At 45.2% G+C, this 25,368-nt stretch overlaps 1 protein-coding gene across 5 annotated transcripts in view; it reads left to right on the top strand.

Annotated features, from left to right (window-relative positions):
- Positions 1-25,368, top strand: part of GATB (glutamyl-tRNA amidotransferase subunit B) — a 91,642-nt gene that overhangs the window by 14,659 nt on the left and 51,615 nt on the right. For all 5 annotated transcript variants that reach the window (XM_081544057.1, XM_081544055.1, XM_081544053.1 and 2 more), the window contains exons 3-5: positions 21,033-21,146; positions 23,438-23,636; positions 24,274-24,396. In XM_081544057.1, coding sequence (XP_081400183.1) covers positions 21,033-21,146; positions 23,438-23,636; positions 24,274-24,396 — 436 coding nt within the window. The remainder of the gene's footprint in view (positions 1-21,032; positions 21,147-23,437; positions 23,637-24,273; positions 24,397-25,368) is intronic.

Genomic DNA, 25,368 nt, shown 5'->3' with positions numbered 1-25,368 from the left:
CAGGATTTTGCTGCCTGAAAAAACACTTGGGGTTTTCCATGTCACAAAGATGCTTGAGATTAGCCCTGGCAGCTCTGGCATGAAAACTGGAACTGGGATATTGTTTACCCCATTTTACAAAACTTTCTTTTATTCACAAGAATGTCGCTTACTGTTAACAAGCAGAAGGGGAATGAAGAGAGAAGAAGATCTGATGTGATGCCTGCCTTCTGGGGACTAACAGACAATGCAGTTATCATGCCTTATGCTGGTGATTGAACGTGTACGCAGATCACTCTGAAAGGGATCCTGCCCCTTTAAGAAATGATAATATGAATGCCTTTGTAAAGTCTTTGACAGTTTATTTTTTAAATTTCTTATGGAAAATGTATTATCTGGGTAAATCTGCAATATCCTAGCTCTCTGAACATAGCAGATATTGGTAGTAACTTTTGTTTTAAAGGACCTAATAGATTTAGAAATACTTAACTAGTTGGGGAAACAGTGGCTGACTTTATTTTTCTGGGCTCCAGAATCACTGCAGATGGTGATTGCAGCCATGAAATTAAAAGACTGCTTGCTCCTTGGAAGGAAAGTTATGACCAACCTAGACAGCATATTAAAAAGCAGAGTCATTACTTTGCCAGCAAAGGTCTGTCTAGTCAGGGCTATGGTTTTTCCAGTGGTCATGTATGGATGTGAGTGTTGGACTATAAAGAGAGCTGAGTGCCGAAGAATTGACGCTTTTGAACTGTGCTGTTGGTGAAGACTCTTGAGAGTCCCTTGGACTGCAAGCAGATCTAACCAGTCCATCCTAAAGGAGATCAGTCCTGGGTGTTCATTGGAAGGACTGATGTTGAAGCTGAAACTCCAATACTTTGGCCACCTCATGCGAAGAGCTGACTCATTTGAAAAGACCCTGATGCTGGCAAAGATTGAGGGCAGGAGGAGAAGGGGATGACAGAGGATGAGATGGCTGGATGGCATCACCGACTCAATGGACATGGGTTTGGGTAGACTCCGGGAGTTGGTGATGGACAGGGAGGCCTGGTGTGCTGTGGTTCACGGGGTCACAAAGAGTCGGACATAACTGAGCGACTGAAGTGAACTAGTTCTAATGAGCATTAGGCTTAAGTACTTTTCTGACTCTTAATTCAAAATGTAATTATAAACATTTTTTAATTCAAAATTTCTAAATGCAATAGAATTCAAGAAAATAGCATTCAGAAAAAAGTGTTTAAATGCATACATTTATAATCAGATCTATGTTTTCCTCTCTGTCCAATCACACTTAAGTGATGGTTGGTTATTTGACTAAGAAGACAAGATGTGACAGTTTTTTATTAAAATGTTTTTCCATTTCAATGATTTGCTTTAATGTAATCTGTAGAATTTATAATTACATTGTGTTCTCAGACGCTAATCTTGCCACTCTCAGAGCCATTGTTACACTTTTCCCTCTTTCCTCTGTGCAGGGGAGTGTTCCAGGGGTGCAGTGTTTTGCCCTGTGACCTCTTTTGCCCTCTGCAAAAGAGGTGTGTCTGCGAGCTCATGCATACAAGTGTAGAGAGGCTCCCTTTCAGCTCTTAAGCCCTCTGATGGTCCTAACTTGCCCTCTGTTTCGTTAAATGGATGTCCCCCGTGGACTCAGATGACCCATGACAACGGTGGACTTTCACGTCCAGTGGGCAGCATGGCCTCTCCTCCCTCAGGGAAGCATTTAACTCCTTTCCTGTTTTGGATATTTTGCCAGCATTCGGTGTTTTTGTTTTTAATTTTATTTATTTATTATTATTTTTCTTTTTGTCTGCATCAGATCTTAGTTGCAGCAGGCAGGGCCTCTGCTGCATCATGCAGGACCTTTTCTTGCGGCGTGCGGACTCTAGTTGTGGTGCGTGGGCTTAGTTGCTTCGTAGCGTGTGGGATTTTAGTTCCCCAACCAGGGATTGAATCGTATCCTCTGCATTGCAAGGTGGATTCTCAACCCTCGCAGAAGTTCCCCTTGTGGGTTCTTGAAAGCTTCCCTCTTTACAACCATTCTCCCTTCCCTCACCCCTGCCATTCTCACATGCAGAATTCCCCATGTGAAATCTAACTGTGAATATTAGTGCTTCTGTGTTCTATCCATATATATTTCACAGTTGATTGAACATCCTTTATGTATGTTGTTTATGAGGATTTCTATGTTTGATTTAAGGTTCTAAAAAACAGTTCATGGATCTTTTTCAGGCCACTTGACTGTACCTTGCACATATAATAAATCTTTCTCTGTATACTTGCAGACGCTTATGAGTACCTGCATGAGTCCGTAGGAAAGAATTTTCCAGATATCTAAAACCCTTTTGATATGTTTTAACTTCTTTATGGGAATCCCTCTAAAATGCATTTTCTACTTTTCTGCTTTTAAATAGGGTGTACTGAACATAAGCTAACCTTTTCTTGATTGCTCAAGGTTATCAGCAATATATTGTTGTAATATAATGGTGCCTTCAAGGTCTACTGAGGTGTGTAAAATTATCTGATCCTACAGGAAAGGGCTAAAGATAACCATTCTGTTTAGGTTTCGTATTACAGTCTTTTTCCTTGTTGTTGCAGTCATCTACCTCTCACCTTCTTTGTTAAGCTACTGTCAATATATTTGATTCTAGGAACCCCTTCTTGGCCATTTTTCACTTCTCAGTTATTCTGATCTGCTCCAGTCCAGAAAGCTAGATGATTGCATTTCTTAATGTAAATAAGAATAGGCTCTGAGTAGAGACCTGTCCTACAAAGTAAACTACACGAACAATATGAAACTAGTTAGCTTCCCAGTGTTGTAAGCAGTATGAGAATTAGAATAGGAAAAGATCTCAGAAATCATTCCATTCAGTCCTTTTAACTTAGATGAGAGAACTGCCCGGCAGTTACTCAGTTAGTTCTTGTCCCAATCAGGTTGAACTCATGTTTCTGATCTATTTAATGTTCAGCCTTCAATCTCTGTTCTACCATAATTTCTGGAATTCTGATTTATGTAGGCGCTATTATTTTGTAGGCATGTGTATGTTTCAGAACACGCACACCATTAACAGGTGTATATATGATAATGTTAATGTTAATAGATATCTGTCCACATGCTGTATACACACAGGCATTGACTGTTCAGCAATGATGCTGATTGTGAAAGTGAAAGTTGCTCAGTTGTGTCCGACTCTTTGTGAACCCATGGACCATACAGTCCATAGAATTCTCCAGGCCAGAATACTGGAGTGGGTAGCCTTTCCCTCCTCCAGGGGATCTTCCCAACACAGGAATTGAACCCATGTCTCCTGCATTGCATGCGGATTCTTTACCAGCTGAGCCACAAAAGAAGCCCAGGAATACTGGAGTGGGTGGCCTATCCCTTCTCCAGCAGATCTTCCTAACCCAGGAATCGAACCAGGGTCTCCTACATTGCAGGCAGATTCTTTACCAACTGAGCTATCAGGGATGCTGATTGTATGTGCTGTTTATTACAGTGTCTACTAGGTAAGAGATCTAAATCTGGGGAGAGAGAAAAGAGGAAAAGAGTGCTGCTTCAGAAGAAGAAATGGGAGAAAGGAGATCTAACCTAACAAGCTACCAATTCAGTGCCCTAGGCACTGGATTTTTCTCAACCTCCCACTAAGAGAGAAGCTCTGACTGTGGGCAGCTCCCACCTGTACATCTCACTATGCAGATAGTGGCCATAATGAAATATTCTTTTAGGATCTTTTATCTGTGCTTCATTCTAGGAAATTTTCTCTACATTTTCTTCCAGTTCACTAATTATTTCTGTTATGTATGCTCTGTTCTTTAATTTATCCATTGAGTTTTTTTTTTTAATTTCACTGAGAGTATCATTTATAGAAATTCTGTTCTCTTATATCTCTCCTGTTTTTTTGAAAATACCTTGTTCTTTCATCATGTATTCAGTTCTTTGTTTCCTTGGTAATTTTAAATCTACTTATTCTGTGTTCAGAAATTCTATTACATGAGGTTCTTGGGATTTCTTGTTCTGCTTTTTACGTGTCTCCTGATTCTGGCTAATGGTAGATGATGTTCTTGTGTATTTTGTAATTTTGGATTACGAAGTCAGGTTTGACAGGAATTTAATACAGGGACTCTTCTGGCTGGGTTGAGAGCAACTCTCCAGAGACCTTGTACTTTGGCTTTTGCCAGATACCCCAGCTTTAAGCCTTTTTTTCATGTGTATCTCTTAGCTTGGGGTTCCTAGACCACACAGTTATAAATTTGAATGCCAGGTTTGCCTGAGAGCAGGTTGTGGCAATCAATTCTTAGAGCAGACTTTTATGCTTCATTTTAACCTAAGTCTGGGCTGACACTTGACTAAGATGGAAACATTTCAGGAGGGAAAAGCAGGCGTGACCATGTAGCTGGGGTGAAGCTGGGCGTGAAGGGTGTGAAGGTGGGCAATTCAAGACTTTGAACGGAGCAGGAAAGACATCTTTACATCTCTCTCTCTTTCCTCCTGCCTCCAAGCTGTCCCTCCCTTCTCACCATAGCTGAAGCAGAGACGTGTACACCTTCCAGCTCACCTTCTCAGCCCTGCTGTCGCAGACACAGATCCAGTAATTGAGCTCTTTCCAAATTCCCCCTAGTTGTGCAAGGATTTCACCCATTTCCTTTAGTAGTTCCCACTTTCCAAAAGCAGTTCAACCTTAATGAATTGTATTTTGTGTGTGGAAATGATGATGCCATCTCGTTCCTCTCAAGGAACAACAAGAAAGCAAGATAGTACAATTAAGAGGGGCAGCAAGGCACGTGTGTCTTTTTGAATGATGGTTTCTTCAGGGTACGTGCCCAGTAGGGGGATGGCTGGGCCATGTGGTAGTTTTATCCCTAGTTCTTAAAGGAGTCTCCATGCTCTTCTCCGCACTGGCTGTATCAATTTACATTCCCACCACAGCACTGTTTATAGTAGCCAGGCCATGGAAGCAACCTAGATGTCCACCAACAGATAAATGGATAAAGAAGTTCTGGTACATATACACAATGGAGTATTACTCAGCCATAAAAAGGAACGCATTTGAGTCAGTTGAACTGATATGGGTGGACCTGGAACCTGTTACAGAAAGTGGATTAAGTCAGAAAGAAAAAAAATGTTAATGCATGTATGTGTGTGTATATGTGTATATATGTATATACACATATATATATGTGTATATATGTAAATGTGTGTATATATGTGTGTATGCTGCTGCTGTTGCTAAGTCGCTTCAGTCGTGTCCGACTCTGTGTGACCCCATAGACGGCAGCCCACCAGGCTCCCCCATCCCTGGGATTCTCCAGGCAAGAACACTGGAGTAGGTTGCCATTGCCTTCTCGTGTGTGTGTGTGTGTGTGTGTGTGTGTGTATAATCTAGAAAGTGGTACTGATGCATCTTTTTGCAGGGCAGGAATAGAGATGCAGGTGTAGAGCACAGACTTGTGGACATACCAGGGGAAGGAGAGAGTGGGACGAATAGAGAGTAGTTTTGACGTATATACCCTACCGTGTGTTAAACAGCTCGCTAGGGGGAAGCAGCTTTATAGCACAGGGAGCTCAGCCTGGTGCTCTGAGATGACCTGGAGGGGTGGGGTAGAAAGGAGGCTCAAGAGGGAGGGGATGTTTAGATACCTTATGGCTGACTCATGTTGTTGTATGGCAGGAACCAGCTCAATATGGTAAAGCAGTTATCCCCCAATTTAAAAACAGTGGGTTTTGGCAAAGACAACCCACGAGGAAGCTGTGGGTCTGTTTTCCTCTCCACCCCAGTCTCTGGGGACCCACGGGGCTTTGTCTGGCCTTCTCCCCAGATGACTGGTTCCGATACAGCCTCGCGTTCCTTTCTGGAAAGGGACCATCTCCAGGCAGCATCCAGAGATTCATCCTTGAGCGAGAAACCTTCAGTGTTGAGCTTACAAAGGGCTTTCCGCCTGTTTCCCGATGTCCACATCCCGTCATGCAGGTTTATTTTCCCTTCACAATCTGCCCTTGGGTGAGACATTGAGTACAACAACAGCAAGCGCTGGTCAGAGGAGCTAGTGCTCTGTTTATAACTCCTAACTGTGTAAAATGAATTTGGTGCACGACTCCACCCACAAGCCTGTAATACGAGAAAACAAGGTGAGAATGTGTGAAAAATAAACCACGAACACATTAGCGAAGGTGCCCAGGAGTATGCAAGCTCAGAGGTCTTTCCTTGAAATAAATATACAGTAGTTAAAAAAATTACCTGACTGTGTTCTGTGACAGTTTTTGTCTCTGCCATTCAGGCAGTTCATATAGGCTTTGATCTGATGATTTATTCTAGAAGCCGGTAATAAAAATGCAGCCTGAAATCATGCAACTGGGTACCATTCATTTTTCTTCCCCGGACAGGTCCAGAGCTTTAAAGAATTGCAGCAGACCTGTAAAAGTTCTGCCCTCTCAGGGAAGGCATCCCTGGCCATGGCAGCCAGCTGCCTCTGCTTTCTTTTGCTCCTCGGAGTCATTGGTGATGCTGTTGGTGGTGGTGGTAGGGGGTGGTTTCTGGATTGGCTTCATGAGTACTAGAAAAGTGTTTCCAGGAAGATGTTGTGTGATTTTAGGGTGTCAATAAAAATAATACTCTCTTCCCGTCTTGAGTCAGAACCGGTCGAAAAATCAGCATCGTGTTCAGACAAATGGAGATGAACCTACTAGCGTCATTACCAATAATAGCTTGATTGAAGAGTGTAACATGATACATCCAAATGGCTGCTAGTGCTTTTTGCATCCCCCAAACCATAGACCTTTCACCTGTAGAAAGCTTATCATGTGGCCAGAGCAGACCAGAATATACCATCTTGGTGGGCGTGCGGATCAGAAGGAGCTCCCACAGGCTGTGTTCTGGTGATTTATACTAGAGCCTGTAATAAAAATGCTGGGCCATAAAGAGCCAGCCACATATGCTCAATTCCTTTTCCCAGAGTTGCTCATTACAAAAGTCACTCCTCTTTTGAGGACAAAAGAATATGGACTAGAGAGCAGAATCCACGAGGAAACTCGGGGGCAGGAGGCTGGAGGATGCTCGGTTTTGCCCTCAAAAGCCTGAGCCAGTTTCTGGGAGGAAACGTGAGGTACTCTTTTTTTTTTGTGGAGTGGTTTCCTTTGGAATTCCTTCTCCACTCTACAGGAATATACACCTGTTGTTTGGATAAATTGTAATCATTTTTCAATGTATCTTCAGCTGCATATTTAGTTTGGGAGGAGGAGTTGGTGACTCTCTGCACTGCAGCATCTTGGGGAATTGTTTTCCTTTGCTCTTTGGAAGATCCTGGCCAAGTTAGGAAGTCGTTTGCCATTGGCATCCCAGTATGTCAAGTGTAGGCTTGGCGATGCTGGCGTTGTCGGTGTAGTCAGGTGGGGCTCCTGTGAAGAGGGTCACTTACTCATGGCAGAGGGTTCTTGCTAGTGAGACTTCTGCCACTCGCTGAGTCCTTATAATAAGACCTGGAGCTGGGGCAGGGAGAAAAAATAGGAATCAGGAAAATGTTAGTGCTCCCAGGAGGCTTGAAAGTACTCTCTTCCAAATATTGATGCGTGGATCTCTTTTCACAAGTAGAGAAGCAGGAAGCATGATCAATCAAGAGTCTTTGTCATGCTCTGCAGCTTTTTAGGCAGTGCAGACAGACAGTGCAGTTATATGTGATCGTCAGTTGCATCTCGAATTTTCAGTGTTGTTTGCCAACTCATAGGCCACCCCAGTGAGCGAGGTCAGAGGCTCCAACCCCAATTGATAAGAGAAGAAATTGAGGGCCTTTTGGACTTACCCAAGGATACCAGGAGGTCAGGAGCCCAGTTAAAAATAGAAGCGAGAATTGCCTGGCTCCCATTCTTAGCATAAAGCACTAGACTGCATTTCCTTCTGCAGAATTTGCTAATTGTTCATTTCCGACAAAACAACAGGGAATTTTTCCTTTATAGATGGTTGTAAACATTTAAGATGCCTGTCATCACTCATAACCTGTTTTTACTTATCACAGCTAGCTAGCCCTCTTATTTACATATTTCTTGTTCTCTTACATTTTTACTTCTATGCAGAGAAGCTACTGTATATGAAAGCACCTCATAACTTGCAAGTGGAATGTAAATGTTACTTGATATTATTATGATACTCATATTCTTAACTTTACAGCATTAGAGTATTAATACAGGCAGTACTTCCATTTTATAGTGGCCAGTAGGGTTTGGCATGTAAAATGGCACAGCACACGTGAATGACAATACAAAGTTTTCCATCATAGATTTTTTCAGAGAAGCACAAATTGAGAAGTTACATGTGCGTTTACATAGTGAGACAACAGAATAGAAACATTAACAGAAAATTGGATACCTGTTCGTTTAGGGGAAGCTAAAAATATTTTCAACTAGAAAGGATACAATTGGGGAAAATTATCTTCCTGCCAGGTAAAAGAGCACACACATCTTTCCTTCATATTCTTGTTCATGTAAAAATTGAGTATATGCAGGATTTATATACTTATATACAGATGGAACAGAATTCCCTTTTGACAGATTTTTCACCTGTAAAATGAAATACTTAACAGTCCTATGAGTGTTAACACCATGCTTCATTATCTACACAAGGAGCTTAGTATCACTTAGTATCACATCACTGATCTATGGCATAGGGAAGTTTAGATAGATTACAGTATAGAGAATATTTTCTTTTCTACGACTAATTTTCAGCAGCTTGAAATGGGGGCTTCTGACATGTGTGTGTGGTTCATCAGTTAGCATCAGTGTAAGCAGCTCCTGCCTCCTCTAGGCTCTCTCCCCCACTCCAGGCTTGTGACATCTCCCCATCCTCTTAGGCAGGAGGATGGTCTACTCTGTTCTTCATCCCCCAGACCTTTTACTTTGAAATAATTCAAACACACGGAAGAGTACACTGACCATCCCTCCGACATCTAGATTGTTTTTTCCTTTTGAATTAGACGTTTGAGGGTGAGTTGCAGACGTCATGACCCTTCATTCGCAAATATTTCAGCATCTTTCTCCCAGGAGCAAAAACATTCTTTTATTGATGGCTATATAATTATCAAACTCTGGAAAGCCAACCTGGTTACAACCCGGTTATCCAGGACACAGTTCACAGTCGGCTTAGTATCGTCCTTTGTTTACTTCTCCCCACTCATGATCCAATCAGAGATGCCTGCGTTTAGTTGGCATGACTCTGTAGTCTCACTTTTTTCTTTCCTTTTCTCTCTCTCTCCACTCACTCTTTCCCTTTTTTCCCCTTTCACGACATGGGACATATTTTTAGATCCTGGCTAGTTCTTTTATTATCTGCTCTTACAGCAAACATAGCTAATGGAATAGGGGGTTTGCCTATGAAGGTTTGGCTTTTTTTTTTACCCTTTTAGCCTCCATGATTTCATAGTTTGCCAGGAAGCCTATAACAAGATGCTGTATACTTCTAGAATGCATAAAATTCAGGATTTTTTTTTTTTTTTTCCCTGAAAATCTTTGTCCTGATAGATTCTTCCAAAGGCTTACTCCTCAGGGCATTCCTGGGACTGATGAATAGAGCTAGAGGAGGTGCTAGTGGTAAAGAACCCAGCTGCCAATGCAGGAGATATGAGACACGGGCTCAGTCCCTGGGTCGGGAAAATGCCCTGGAGGAGGAGGGCATGGCAACCCACTCCAGTATTACTGCCTGGAGAATTCCATAGACAGAGGAACCTGGTAGGCTAACGTCCATAAGTTAGCAGAGTTGAACATAGCTGAAGTGACTTAGCATACATGTACTTTAAATAGAATGACATGTGTCTCTAGGAATTGCTTTTGATATTCACAGGCCTTGTTGCACCAAATTCCATGTCCATACCAATAATGAATGCCTAGCTAGCATTTCCTAGAGTTTTGTTGGTTCAGGCCAGTTGCTTTGTTTCTCAGCAATAGTCAGAGCTTTCAAGTAAGAACTAATCTTTTACAGAAAGAAATAAGTAGATCTCTTTTAGGGTCACAGGAGCTCATTAAATTCACTCATGAAATTAATATTTCTTATCACTATCACTGATTACTCTTAAGGTTTCTGTAATATGAAAAAGTTTGTCATTCCATGTAATCTCTCTTGTCTTGGGAGTAAATTTTAGGATAGATTAGAAAAGATGGAGTTTCAGTATGGGGACAGTGATCTAAAATGAATGGATTTTTTAGCCTTTTAACATTAATATTTGTTGTTGTTGTTCAGTCACCGAGTATTGTCTGACTGTTTGCAATCCCATGGACTGCAGCACACCAGGCTTTCCTGACCTTCACTATCTCCTGGAGTTTGCTCAAACTCATATCCATTGAATCAGTGATGCCATGCAGCCATCTCATCCTCTGTTGTCCCCTTTTCCTCCTGCCCTCGCTCTTTCCCAGCATCAGAGTCTTTTCCAATGAACTGGCTCTTCATATCAGGTGGCCAAAGTATTGGAACTTTAGCAATATTAATATACTTTTCTTAAAAGCTATAACAAGAGAAAGACAAATATTCAGAGTTAGGGGGAAATCTTTCTCCGGTAAAGAGCCTCGCCAGATCCCAAAGTTTTATTCAAGGACAGTTATTTTTTTTCCCCCCTAAACTCCTTTTGTTTAAATTAAAGCAGAATTGGTTTACAATGCTGTGTTCATTTCTGCTATGCAGCAGTGTGAATCAGTTATATATATATGTATATATACACACACACACACACATAGTTACATATATATATTTCTTTTTTCATAGTTTTTTTCCATTATGGTTTATCATAGGATGTTGAGCGTAGTTCCCTGTGCCATACAGTAGGACCTTGTTGTTTATACATTTATACATAATAGTTTGCATCTGCTAATCCCAAACTCCCAATCCTCTGCTCTTTGGCAACCACAAGTCTGTTCTTCATGCTTCTATTTTGTAGCTAAGTTCACTGTCATATTTTAGATTCCACATGTAAGTGATATCATGTGGTATGTGTCCTCTTTCTGACTTACATGATAAATCTCTAGATCCATCCATGTTGCTGAAGGACAGTGATTTTTTTTAAAAATGTGATTCCCATGTCTGCTTCATGCCTGCATACATCTCTTCTCCACAGACTGTCTTTAAATTTCAAAAGTAGCTGCTACCTTAGAAGACAGGAAGTCACAGATATGTGGTGGGCAACAATGAGACGGCAGTAAAAATGGACTCAATTATCTGGTGTGTAACTCTTCAACTTGTCAGAAGGTAGTTTCTTTCACTTAAGAATGGGAGCTTTTTCCAGCCACAGGCAAGCATACGATTTCTCCAAGAAAATTTTGCTTCACAATAAAACAGAGAAAATGAAGTCATATAAGCTTCCTGAGATGTTAAGAAATATGGTCTCTGTTTCTCTAGAAACACAGATAACACACTAATTATCACAAAAGGTGTTGGTTATCATTTAAGGGGGAAATATTATGTTGACATAATACATAATTTCAGCATCTGTTGTACCTTACTTTGGATTGTAAATCTAGACTAATGGGTCTGTGCAACTGTTTAGACCTTTCCTTATTAGATTTCATTGTCTCTTAGAAAAGCTTGAATGTGAAAGATTTAGTTGATTTGGGCATTTTGCATTTAATAACGCTTCCATTCTGGAACTAGGATTTACTAAAATGTCTCCCATATGTCAAGTAATTTTATTTAATTCACCAAACGGTCCTGCAAAATACTGTTTTTTCCCCTCACACATGAGGAAGCTGAGGCTGAGAGAGGTTATATGATCGGTGCAAGGTCACACAGCTGCTGAGCAGATTTCAGCTGACAAGTGAAGATTTCGGCGAAGGTCTTTCTGACTCAGTTTTGTCCCAACTTGTCAATCAGTAAATGCCTTCTCAAGATGAGGTTAATTGCCAAACTAGTAGCTGTTGGGAGTGTTGTGGGAACAAGGAATGGAGTCTGGTTAACCTGCATACCCAGTCTTGCTTTTCACTGGCTGCCAGGCATTCTCAAACCTTCCTCTCTAACCAGGTCTTCAAGTCTTCACCCCAAAGTGAGGTCCAGGGACCCTAGGCTGTGTCCTGTGAGAACTCTTTTTTCCCCTAGGCTAGAGGCAGCCTTGGAGTTTTCCTTTTTCCTGCAAGCGCAGAGGTGAATGTTGGGTCCTAGTACCCAGTGGTCCGTGGCACAGCAGGGAGAGATTCCTCCAGTGTCAGAGGCCTGGCTGGTCGAGGCCGCCCTCCCAGCCCCACTCACTGGTGATAAGGGTGGGTGCCAGCCCGAGGCCACCTGACCATGCAGGGGGCAGAAACTGGTGGAGAATGGGGTCCCAAGTGAGGAGAGTGGGCCTTCTGGCACTCTGGACCCAGGAGATATCCTTGCCCTCGATCCTGACCAGTCCTGGGGAGCGGGATTGCTGCAGGAGGGCAAGAGAAGAGAGAGGAGCCACCCCTCCTCTTTGAACAAGAATTGTTTCCTGTAATGGATGTTTGATTTTTTTTCCCCCTTTTGTGAAAGAGGGATTTAAATAAAAGAGAAATTGTAGCGTTGTCTTTCTCCTTTTCCTGAGGCAACACTGGTTAGGTGTAAAGAACATATATATTTATGTGGGTATATTTAGATAAATATTTAATATCTGCATAAAGCTGTTAACTTTTTCTTTTATTTTTGGCCATCCTGTGTGGCTTGTGGGATTTTAGTTTGCCAACCAGATGTTGACCCCAGGCCCTTGGCACCGAGAACGATGAGTCCTAACCACTAGACTACGAAGGAATTCCCAAAACTGGTATCTTTTGATGGTAAAAGTCCACTTTTTAAAAAAAAATTTCTTAGCAATTTCAGCACGCTTAGTCGTCAGACCTTGAAGTGTTTGTTTTGGGTGATGATAGAAGAGCTCAGTGGTGAGAAAGAATGTGGGGGTGAGGCAGTGGGGAGCAGCTTTCTCTACTATAATGAAAATTTATCTGTGTGGGAACTTTCGCTTTGAATATGAATCAGAGAGAGTTCGTGCTTTGAGACAAATTTATGGTTAGCAGTAAAATAAAGACCCGTTTTTAGTGCCTTATTTTTACTTAGTAAATCTTAATTACTTTCTCTCTATAAATTAAAGCATTTACTATGCTATCTCTTAATCATCCATCAGGTTTGTCACATGTAACATTAATTTCATAGAATAATTGCCATTTGGGCTTTTCGTAAAATGTCACCTCAGAGTCTGTTTGAATGCTTCAGAGGAGTCGCAACTGAATTTTCAGTGAGTTACGCTAGTTCTGTCATCTTGCCTCAATTTTTTAAGGAGGTACTGGTAGCCATTGGACTAACTTAGCGTATCATAGCGTCGTGGGCTCACCAGGGTTAAGGAGGAAGGAGAAGGGAAATGGTGTGAACTGCAAGCTCTTTTGAAGACTATGTAGTTTTACTCCTTTGAACTGTATCACAAATATTTCCTGGCGTAGGTCCCCAAGACTGACTTCAGTGAATAGATTTATTTGTAATTAGTGGAATTTTACATCAGTTCAGTTCAGTCGCTCAGTCGTGTCCGACTCTTTGGGACCCTATGAACCACAGCACACCACGCCTCCCTGTCCATCACCAACTCCCGGAGTTCACCTACCTCACCTAAACCCATGTCTGTTGAGTCGGTGATGCCATCCAGCCATCTCATCCTCTGTCATCCCCTTCTCCTCCCACCTTCAATCTTTCCCAGCATCAGGGTCTTTTCCAGTGAGTCAACTCTTCGCATGAGGTGGCCAAAGTTTTGGAGTTTCAGCTTCAACATCAGTCCTTCCAATGAACACCCAGGACTGATCTTCTTTAGGATGGACTGGTTGGATCTCCTTGCAGTCCAAGGGACTCTCAAGAGTCTTCTCCAACACCACAGTTCAAAAGCATCAATTCTGTGGCGCTCAGCTTTCTTTATAGTCCAACTCTCACATCCATACATGACCACTGGAAAAACTATAGCCCTGACTAGACAGACCTTTGTTGACAAAGTAATGTCTCTGCTTTTTAATATGCTGTCTAGGTTGATCATAAGTTTCCTTCCAAGGAGTAAGCGTCTTTTAATTTCATGGCTGCAGTCACCATCTGCAGTGATTTTGGAGCCCCAAAAATTAAAAATAAAATCTATTTGCCATGAAGTGATGGGACCGGATGCATGATCTTTGTTTTCTGAATGTTGAGCTTTAAGCCAACTTTTTCCCTCTCCTCTTTCACTTCCGTCAAGAGGAATTTCACATAAATGTGCTAAAATCCTAGGGAATATTTTATCGACTTAAGTAAGTTATGCAGTCTTTTTTGTTCCGTTAATCTGCTTAGCAAACCCTTTCTTAATGGTTAATGTCACCTTAGAGTTCTGTCCAACCCACATTGAGTTATCACAGATGTTCCTTATACATTAGTAACATTTCATAATTCTTGGCTCCCAGTATGTGAAAAAGGAGTCAACAAGATTTTCATTTTTTTTTGTTGATTGGGCAGACTTGAGAGTGACATCATTTTATAATTAGATATTTATCAAAAGAAAAAGACACAGAAGTGAATATAGACGTGGATGTGGTTCGCTGTGTGGTCGTGGCCCACGCTCCTGAGAGCCTCAGTTCACCATTCCCCTGCTCTTTAGGGCATCATCGGGGGCACACTGCTCCCCTAGGCTGTTCTTCCTGGTGTGCCCTCACACCACCCCTGCTAGCTGGCTTTTGGCTGGTTAGGCGGGAGGCTTTGATGAAAGACTGGAGCTGGGAGGAGAGAAGCAACAGAGAGTTTCTCCTTCCGTTTTCCCTCTAGCAGCATCTCTGGTAGTGAGGGGTCATGTCCGTGGCTCCTGCCACTGGGGGACGGGTCCACTGGGTTTTCAGCATCCTTCGGTGCCCTCTGCCCCCCCACCCCCTGCCCCTCTATCCCTGGGGCATGAGTGTCTTCCTGCTGCTGAGACTCTTTTAAGTTGCCTCTTTGACATCCTGGCTCATCTGTCATCTGTGTAATAAAGTCTCTGCATTAAATCTCGTCTGTTTTACATACTGACTGGTTTCTTTTTTCCTAACACATATTTTATAAAACAGTTTTGCTTTTATTTCCTAGCTTATGGAGTTTGGGATGTTGATAAAAGGAATGCTAAATTATTCACTACCTCAGTTAATGTTTAATCAGCTGGCATGGCATTTAGATAATAGGGCAAAGAAGATAAAATGACTTGACTGCCCTCAGGGAGCTCAGTCTGGCTGGGGAGCCAGTGCTTTTGCAGAGGGCGCAGGACCTGAAAAGGAGGGATGCCTGTACAGGGGCACCAGTGGGGCAGCTGGGAGTCTTGGCCAGGTGCCAGGATCTTGCTCAAGTGGATGAGGAGGAAGGGTGTTCCTAGCAGAAGCAGCAGTTTGTGCCAAAGCGTGTCACGTGTCTGGCTGTATGAGCATCTCTTGGGTTAGGGCTAGTGGAGGAAGAGGAGGCCAGAAGGGTGATTGGGGCTGAACCTCGAAGAGCCTTGACGACTCCATCAAGCACTTGGTGTTTATGCTTTCGGTGGTGGGGAGGCGGGAGAACGATTTTAAGCAGGGGAGTTATGTGAACAGATTTTTCCTTTAGAAGAATCAATTTTTATGGAGGCGAGAGTACAGAGCTAAGTGTGGAGGTGGAGAAACCTGGCCAGGTGATTAGTGCAGAAGTCTTGCTTGGAGGGGAGCATGTTTGAATGGAAGCCTGAATTAAATTGGAGGATTTAGGAGGAGGAAAAAAATCAAGACATAGTAAGAAAGTAGGCTGTGAATTACTTGATCGTTTATTTTAGGTGTATTGGGAGTTGTGGTTAAAAGAATGATTGTTACACTCACAGGTCAGGAAATGTTTGGTTAGGCTAAGTAAGTCTTAAAACTGGAAGCCTGCTTCTCACATTGGGGTCACAGCCTGTCCTTGGAAGTCTCATGATGTTTCTGGACTGGTGATGCCGCCTTCTGCGCTGGATGTATTTTGGATTGCATGCAAGTTATGGTTGCAGTACTACTTATTTGGCAAGCAAGTTGAACAAGTGATAATTCTTTTAAAAGCCATTCACTGTCTTCTCAACCCGTATCCTTTTCCTGGCTGTGATATGCCTGGTCTCTCTCTTCTGGACATGACATATGCTGACTGTCTCATCTCCTCCATCCACCTCTCACAGGTTTCTTAACTTCCAATTAAAGAATTAGCTCTTTACTTATGTGATGAATCGCTTCATGGGTACTTGTGTCTAAAGGTTTTGCAAGTCCAGTGATAACACATCCCCTGCTGCTTGAGAAAAAGTCTAGGTCCACTCACTTTCCAGCCGCCACATGCCAAAGCCACTATGTAAAACACGTGTATGGAGTGTTTTACAAAATTCAGAGAATACAGTGCTCACCTTTTCAGAGCTGGACATCTGAAAACAAGCCTGTGCACGTAGAAACTGGCAGGGAGAAGACTGCTAGAACAGTGTCTACCTCTCTGGGAGGGTTTGGTTTGAGCGGCTGCTGGAGAGTTAGGGCTGTGTTAGCAGGCTTGAGCGCCAGCACTCACACACCTCCTTCTTTGCAGATTGAAGGTAGGAGTGTAGTTGAGAGGCTGGGTCCTGGGGTCTGCTCTCCTGCTACTTAGCCACCCGGGGCGAGTTACTTAACCTGTGAGCTTTCCTCCATTATCTGTAAGATGACCATCACGATAGGACCTGCCCTAGGATTGCCCAGAGGATTGAACGGCACGTGCGTGCGGTGTGCACAGCCCGCCTCCTGACACAAATAGCGTGCAGTCAGCACTTACCATCGATGGTTCCTGAAGCCAGAGTGAGGTGTCCCCAGGCTCAGTGGAGAGAGCTGTGACCCGGGGCGAGTTACTTAACCTGTGAGCTTTCCTCCATTATCTGTAAGATGACCATCACGATAGGACCTGCCCTAGGATTGCCCAGAGGATTGAACGGCACGTGCGTGCGGTGTGCACAGCCCGCCTCCTGACACAAATAGCGTGCAGTCAGCACTTACCATCGATGGTTCCTGAAGCCAGAGTGAGGTGTCCCCAGGCTCAGTGGAGAGAGCTGTGCTTTGTGAGTTCCAAGGAGCATTGGTTTCCTTCCACAGGGACGCTGCTGTGGTTACCCGTGAGCCCTTCTATAGTCACTTTATGTTAATTGCAAAGAACATTCTGGAACTTACATCTTCAGGACACGTTAGTCTTTGGAGTTTTTTCATTACCTCTTTGACCTTGTCACATGTGATTGGTCGTCACTTCAGGGCACTTCCAGAAATGCGTCTGAAGGCCAGCGGGTGGCAGGTAACCCCCTAGAGCAGACGGAGGCATCACGGCCTCTCTGAGACCCGCCCCAGATGCCCATCTCCTCCCTCCTCACTGGAGCTCAGCGCACGTTCACTGAGCGCCACAGCCTCTCATTCTCTGTGAGGCTCCGGGCTCCAAGCGGGAACAGGCAGTCCCCATTCTCATGAAACTTCGTCCAGGGGCAATACATGTAAACACATCTGACCCACTGTGATACGAGCACAAATGGAGGCTTGTGGAGGGTCAGCAAGGCGCATGGGAAGAAGAGCAAGGAAAGTTGCCCAGACTTGGTGACATCTCAGTAGATTGTGAATAAGAATGGGGCAGGTCAGCAGTCAGCATTGTTTGTATAGGAGAACTGGACAATGGGAGCCAGGGGCGGGGGGTGGGGGGGGGCTGTGTGTCTGTTGTGGGTGTGTGTGAAAAAGATAGGAGATGGAATTGAAGATGGAGGCCAGAGTTAGACCATGGAGCGGAGGATGGGTGTGTGTGTGTGTGTGTGTGTGTGTGTGTGTGTGTGTGTGTGAGAGAGTGTGAGATAGGAGATGGAATTGAAGATGGAGGCCATAGCTAGACCATGTCAGAGCCTGGCCTTTACTGTGTGTGAGTGTGTGTGTGTATGTGAGTGTGTGTGTGTGAGAGTGTAAGATAGGAGATGGAATTGAAGATGGAGTCCAGAGCTAGACCATGTCAGAGGCTGGCCTTTACTGTTTGTGTGTCTGTGTGTGTGTGTGTGTGAGAGATAGGAGATGGAATTAAAGATGGAGGCCAGAGTTAGACCATGGAGCAGAGGATGAGTGTGTGTGTGTGTGTGTGTGTGTGAGAGAGAGATAGGAGATGGAATTGAAGATGGAGGCCAGAGCTAGACCATGTCAGAGCCTGGCCTCTACCGTGTGTGTGTGTGTGTGTGTGTGTGTGTGAGATAGGAGATGGAATTGAAGATGGAGGCCGGAGCTGGACCATGTCAGAGCCTGGCCTCTACTGTGTGGACGTGGGGGCCGCCAAGTGATTTCAGGCCACAGGATGCTGTAAGATTTGAGCCTTTATCAGGACTGTGCTCCTGGGGAAGATGAACCCGTAGATGCTGGAGGACGTGCCAGCGGGCTCATGTCTCTAGTGCACATTCGTTGGGCCGAGGGCAGAGTCCTGTGTCGCTCTGCATCCCTCAGGCCTAGTACTGTATGTATAGACGTTGAAGACACTGTCTGAAATAAAGACAGCCCAAGTTGAATTTTCCAATTCTGCGTCCTCTCCTCAGAACATGCTGACCTGGACCTCCATCTGTCACAAGCAGCTTGACTAGGATTGTAATAAATTCCTTTTTCTTGGCATTCTTTTAACTGGCTCTCTCTGTTTACTAGCCCCTCTGTGCAACTGTAGTGTGGTGATGATTGATGCTTATAATCCTGACCCTGAAGTGCTCCAAGCCTTCTAAATCATCAAAAAAAGATTGAAGTATATTCAATATTGCTGTAATGTTTATGTGTTTTACTGCATTCTTATCCTTTGGAAATTGTTGATGGTTTATCAAGTGCCCAGGTACTCGTGTGCACGCAGGAACAGTGAGAGTCTGTGATCACCCGCGGCTCTTCACTCCCACACAGCACCAGGCATGGGGTGTTTATTAGCAACACACTCAGAAGTAAGCAAGCAACACAGACCTGGGTGTCTCCAGGCCTAGAAAGAGGGAGCAGGTTGGTCCCAAAGGGGCAGACTGGGCAGAGACGAGAGAGGAAGCGGTGGTTAGAGGAGAGTGGGGTGGAAAAGCAAGAACTGACAGGCAGCCAGTCCAGCAGTTTCCAAGCATGCCCACGCTGCTGCCCAGCCCCAGAGGGGCGAGACTCGGGCTAGGACCTCAGCTTCAGGTTCTCGTGCGCCTTGACCCAGATCAGATCTTCAGACTTGAATTTGGCAGGATTCTCCACCAGCTCTATTTTTATTGTGCTAACAACTGTTCAGTAAAATGCCAAACATTAGCAAGTGAAAACATCAATAATTAGAGCATCCTGTGTCTCCCCACCCCAGCGCTCCCAGCACACACATCTTTTCATGAAAACCATTATTACTGCAGAGCTGACAACACTACTTGGCCCAAAATGAAGAGCTCTGACTAGAAGCTGTGAGACGGCTCCATTTGGTAACCTGGCTTCCAAAACCAGGCCTGGGAGGATGTTTTTAGGAGGGAGGTTTGCTGTTGGCTTTTTATTTCGGGGGGCCAAGGGGGGTTGTATGTTGCAGCAAGTAGAGATACCTCTCACATTTTCTTGTACAGGTTTGCATTTAGACTCTGCCTGTCTGATCAGCAAGTCCTGCCCATGTGTGGGTGCCTGGTCCCCGCACCATGGGGATTCTCTTTGTCACCCTCTGGGCTCGGGCACGTGTAGACTCGAGCTGGCTTTATCCTTTGCCTGCTCTGAGGTCTGGGCGAGTCTCTTGGTCTTTCTGGGTCTTTATTCTTTTTCTGATATGTTGAAATAGTACAAATACCTTCTGTACAGGGTTGCTGTGAGGTTGAAATAAAATGGTGATTGTGAAAAACCTTAACCAGAAAGCTCTACATAGATAATAACATACTAAATGCACTAAAGAACCTCATAAATATTCTAATGAAAAATAGAAATATATTGCAAGGACAAGTGCAGACCTCAAAACTTTCCCTGAAGCAGAGTGGGGAAAAGGAACTGTTTATTGAATTCCTGCCCTAGAGTAGCTGTGATTGTAGCCCGTTGTGACTGTCCACTCCGCATTGTAGATGTTAACTCTCTCTCTCTCCCTGAGATGGGGAGCTGTGGCTTCCAGGTACAGCTGTACAGATACACAGCGCAAGAGGGGCGAGGGCCTGTCTGACTTCAGATCTCAATACATTTTTTCCTTATCTTTAGTTGTTGACCTTATTCCAGCCCCTCACCAACCCAAAGTTCTGAAAGCTATTTCCATCCTTCGGGGCTGGAAAATTTGCTAGCCCTTCCTTGGTCTTTTGCTCCTGAAAGCTGGACAGGGTGGGATCCAAAAGGAACTCGGGAGCCCTGGGGGCACCATGGGAAGAGGAAGCATGCCCAGCCCCCACTTCTGGGGCTCAGCCGGGCCTGGACCAGAAGCAGGAGGCGATCCATCTCCTGGAGGAGATGGCTGCAGCCCTCTCGGTTCCAAAAGCGCATTCTCTCTCTGTCACGGTGCTTCCCAGCCTCACCGAGGTGGTTTGGAGAGCCGCTTCTCAAATCCACCTGTCAGGAGTCAGTGCCTCTGTGTGTTCTGAGTGGCTGCTTGTTCTGCTGGCAGTGGGATGAGACTGCGCTTATTCCGTGTAGTAACCTCTCTCCTGAGCTTTACTGGGACCCTCCCTGTTAACTTTGATGTTGTTTCAGGGGACAGGACCCCAGACGTGGCAGTTATTAAATGCCCACCACCACCACATGCAACTTCTTTTATTTAATTTTTTTTAGATCAACTTTCCTCAATTTGGGCTTCCCTGGTGGCTCAGATGGTAAAGAATCCGCCTGCAGTGTGGGAGACATGGGTTCAATCCCTGGGTTGGGAAGATCCCCTGGAAAAGGGGACGGCTACCCACTCCAGTATTCTTGTCTGGAGAATCCCATGGACAGAGGAGCCTGGCGGGCTACAGTCCATAGGGTCGCAGAGAGTCAGACACGACTGAGCAACTTTCCCTCACTTCCCCAATTCCAGACACACTGAGTTGGGTTGTGAGCTGAGCTGCCCACAAGAAGAACCAGAGCTCGTGCCCATTGAAGGATGAGATCGCAGGTTCAGAGAGCGTGTCTGCGGGGAGGAATATTTGTTCAGACGGTGGGTGTCCTGTCCCCGTAGGTCCTCAACAGGCGGTGCGTGGAAGCGGCCGTGATGACCGGCCTGGCCCTGGACTGTCACATCAACAGGAAGTCCTTGTTTGACCGGAAGCACTACTTCTATGCAGACCTCCCTGTGAGTACGCTCTGTCTGTCCATCCCCCTACTCAGAGCCAGGAGTTGGCTTTGGAGGGGGTGCTGCGTGCGTCCTCAGCCAGAGCTCAGTCCAACCCTGCGGGGGGCCCTGCCTGGCTGATGAAGCCAGTGCCGCCCGACGTGGACCAGATTGGATGCCGGGTCCTGATTGCCAGCTCCGACCTGGAGTCTTGTGCTTCTGGGGGCTCGCTCGTAATTGACCACAGAGGGGAGGCAGCCTGTGCACACTCAGGCTCAGCCCAGCTGTGGGGTGTGGTGCTAATTGCCAGTTAGGACAGAAGCCACCTCCGTGCAGCGGTCAATGCATCCTGTGGCTCCGAGGACGGGGAGAACATCCCTCTGTTAAGTTGGATTTCCCAGTAATAGGACCATCTCCTCTGCAGACACGCCTGCCATCCCCAAGGACCAAGTAAGTGGACAGTAGTAAGCGGAAACATGAATCAGAAGCCTGGATGGATGACAGTAATTGGCAAAGCAGTAAACCCGATATTAACCTGCCTTCGGCTTAAAATTAGAAAGTTTTTTTCTTTATGAGAAAAGCCAGTGTGAACTGGCAGTGTGAACAGTTCATAGTATTGAACTGAATCAAAACTGGAATGTTGAGTGGGTTTCCCAAATGATGTTTGATTTGCTCTGAGCCTCTGATGGTGAGTGTGGCCCTGCTCGAGGTTTAGGTGGTCAGCAGTGTTGACACTGTTTCACATTATTCTCCCTGAACTGAAGGTGGGGGTGGGCTGCTTTCAGCAGGTGCGGGCAGGAGTGGAATTAAATAAAAAATACAGCTGGAACCTGAATTCTCTAGGTGCTACTATTTTTCCCCTCTGACTGCCAGGTTTTTAGGAAATTCCACTGCTTAGCAGGGAAGAAAGAATTAAACTACATTTATTCGTCTTTGAAGAGCCATAACGAGTTTGGTTAAAGTGGGAGATGTAGCAGAGAGTGACTGAAAAATGAGATGCTTTATGTTTTCTGGCTTTCCGATCTTTCTGGCCCAGGTAGCTCACATAATCTGGAGTTAGTGTTGCCAAATATTACATGAGACATGCTCATACTAAAAAAGTGTTCATTTTTATCTACACAGTTTATTCCTATTATTACAGTTTCACTGAGCATCTATCTGTATTTTCGTTGGCAACCATACCCAGAGTTTAATTTTTACAGGTTAAGACTTCCTGCCTTAGCACAGAAAACAAGGTGGCCTAATGCAGTGGTTCTCAAAGTGTGTTTCCCAGGCCACTAGCATCCACATCTCCTAGGAACGTGTCAGAAATACAGATTCTCAGGCACCACCCCAGACCTGCAGAGTCAGGAACACTTCGGGTGGGGCCAAAAGATCTGTGTTTTGACCACCCTACCGGGTGATTCCGATACAGCTTAAGCTTGAACAGTGCTGGCCAGGAAGCCAGGAACCCAGACTCTGGAGCCAGGTCACCCTAGTTCAAATCCTAATGTTGCTTACTAGCTCTGTGGCTTTGGCCCCAGGTCCTTAATCTCTCCATGCCCTGTGCTTTGTTCCTAGGGCTGTCCTGAGAGTTACATGGTGTGAAGTGGCAAGAACAGTGTCTGGGGATGCTGCCTCAGTGTCATTCTCTGTTCCTCCCCATTTCTAACCTGCCTTCTCTCTAGTGTATCTGCATCTGAAAGGAACCCTTCCTCCCCACTTAGAAGGCGGGGAGGGAGCGCTGGCAACCTCCATCAGTAGTTTAGTACTCCATGCTTCCCATCAGTGGAGCGTGAGTGTCGCTGCATCTTCTGGCTTGAGGAACAAGGGAAGTCAGGTCAGGGAGGGCATCTGACATGATTGGTTAGCTCAGGGAGCAGGAGCAAACCCAGCCTGACAGCACTGGCAGCTGTCGGCTGCGCTGGGACTCGATGGCAGGGTGCTTAGCCAGCCCTTGCAGTAAGAGGGCCTGTCAGGAGCCCAGGAAGCAGATGCAGGGCTGAGCTAATGAGCGGAAACAACACATTCTTTTCTCAGAGGCTGCAGACAGAGAGATGATTGTTCATCCCCAGAATTCCGCAAGGAAGAGCGAGGATCCACCTTACTGCTTCATTGTTGGGGGGGTGGGGACGGGGGACTCAGGGAGGTCAGAAGAGGCCAAGCTAGATTATGGCCGCAGTGCATAAACTAAGTTTTCATCTCGTTTTCGTTTTTTGTTGTTGTGTTGTGTTTTTAAGTAAGCTTGTAGTTTTAGGACATTAAAAGGAGTGATCAGCTGGTCCCCAGCTTTGACTTACAGACTAGTGACTCTGGCCCCCATTTGTGTGCAGGCGGGCTACCAGATTACCCAGCAGAGGCTACCGATCGCTGTGAACGGGAGCTTGGCATACAGTGTCCGTGTGGGGAGGAAGCCAAGTCAGATGGTCACCAGGACAGTGAGGGTGAAGCAGATCCAGCTGGAGCAGGACAGCGGCAAAAGCCTGCACGATGACCTGCGGTCCCAGACGCTCATTGACCTGAACAGGGCAGGTAGGCTTGGGGACTCTCCATCTCCCTTCCTGCCGCTGCCCTTCCCCTCCAGGGTTTTCCCAAACCAGGTGAGGAAACAGGCCCCAGAGGTTGACAGATGGGTCAGAATATAAACATTGGTGTTGGCAGAGCTGATTGGCAAGCTGGGTGGAGACCGTGGTTTCTATGGACTGCCTTCTAACCCCTGCCTAAAATGAGATCAACGTCACCACCTAGTCATGGACCAAGCAGCTTGGTACCAGAAGCAGACATTAAAAGAAAAGAACCGAAGTTAAAAATTCAAAAGTGAGGGTAAAGAGAAGTGAGTTGGAGCCCATCAATGATGTGTGCACGCTTAGTCGCTCAGTGTCAGACTCTGCAACCCCACTGACTGCAGCCCGCCAGGCTCCTCTGTCCATGGAGTTCTCCAGGCAAGAATCCTGGAATGGGTAGCCACACCCTCCTCCAGGGCATTTTCCTGACCCAGGGATCAAACCTATGTCCCTTGCGTCTCCTGCATTGCAGGCAGATTCTGTACCACTGAGCCACTCCGGAAGCCCCGTCAGTGACGCAGGGTTTTCCCAAAACTCTAGCCTGATGTGCCTGGGGACCGAAGCTAGAGCGCTCCAGTCAGGCTGACTCTGTCTCTCTTTGGTAGGGATCGGCCTCCTGGAAGTGGTCCTGGAGCCTGACATGTCCTGTGGAGAAGAGGCAGCCACAGCCGTCAGGGAGCTGCAGCTGATTCTTCAGGCCTTGGGGACCAGCCAGGCAAACATGGCAGGTAAAAGCCACAGAAGCAGCTCCCTCCTCTTCTCCTTCTCCCTCTCCGCCCCTGGGCTCTCTTCACACTGGAGTGTAGTCCTCTCCATCAGCTATACAAACAAAAAGGATTGTTTGTATCCTTTCTCAACCTTTTCTACCTCAGGGTGTTTTTTTCTCCCCTTAGAATTTCCCGTGGATTCCTTTCTGAGCCCCTGACCAAAAATAAACAGGCAAACAGCAGCCCTGCAAGGCAGCTGAGCCCCAGAGTGTGAGATGAGAAGTTGAGGGGCGGGAGGCATCCTCCTGCTTCTTGCATCAGGATGCTGTGAGAACTAATAAAATAATGTGTTTGAACAGCTTCATCATCCTCAGAGAGAAGACAGCGTGTTTATCCAGAGCAGCTCTTAGCTTGTGAGTTCCGTGTGGACAGTGCTTAATTGCTAGTTAATACTTTTCCTTTGGGTCTTTCTCTTTTCTGCCTTTTATACAAAGTTTTCATCAGGTAAAGCTGAAGCCAAATTGTATCAACTGCAAACCAAGGTTATGATTTCACAGAACTTTAACTTTAAGATAAAGTTAAATGCATTTATAATTTAAATTATAGTTCTTAAATACAATAGAAATGTAATAGGTAGTTAAACAGAAGAGACAGTATGCAAATTTGGGATCAAGGAAACTATACATTTGAAGTGTTTGCCAATTGGATATAAAGATCGCAAGTTTTGGTCACTTTCTTTAGTGACCCTTCTTATCACTGCTCTGCCCATCCTTATATCCCCATGCTCATCTCTTCTGTGGTTTTCCCCTATTTTCTGTTCCCAGGCTCTTTTAAAAAACTGCCACTCACAGAGCACTCCCTGACAGTGTAGAGAAGGGATGCACGTTCTGCATCTGCAGTGGGTCAATCCATTGCTCTGTATGTTGGTGTGTTAGTCTAGATTTTTCAGAGAAACAGAATAAATGGGATGTGTATGTTTGTGTGTGTGTGTGA

This window comes from Giraffa tippelskirchi, chromosome 11 (genome assembly GCF_054371585.1).
Source record: "Giraffa tippelskirchi isolate mGirTip1 chromosome 11, T2T-mGirTip1v1.2.pri, whole genome shotgun sequence".
NCBI classification, from domain to species: domain Eukaryota; kingdom Metazoa; phylum Chordata; class Mammalia; order Artiodactyla; family Giraffidae; genus Giraffa; species Giraffa tippelskirchi.
The sequence above is the reverse complement of the archived record's forward strand: the minus strand, read 5'-3'. Positions and strand labels throughout refer to the sequence as shown.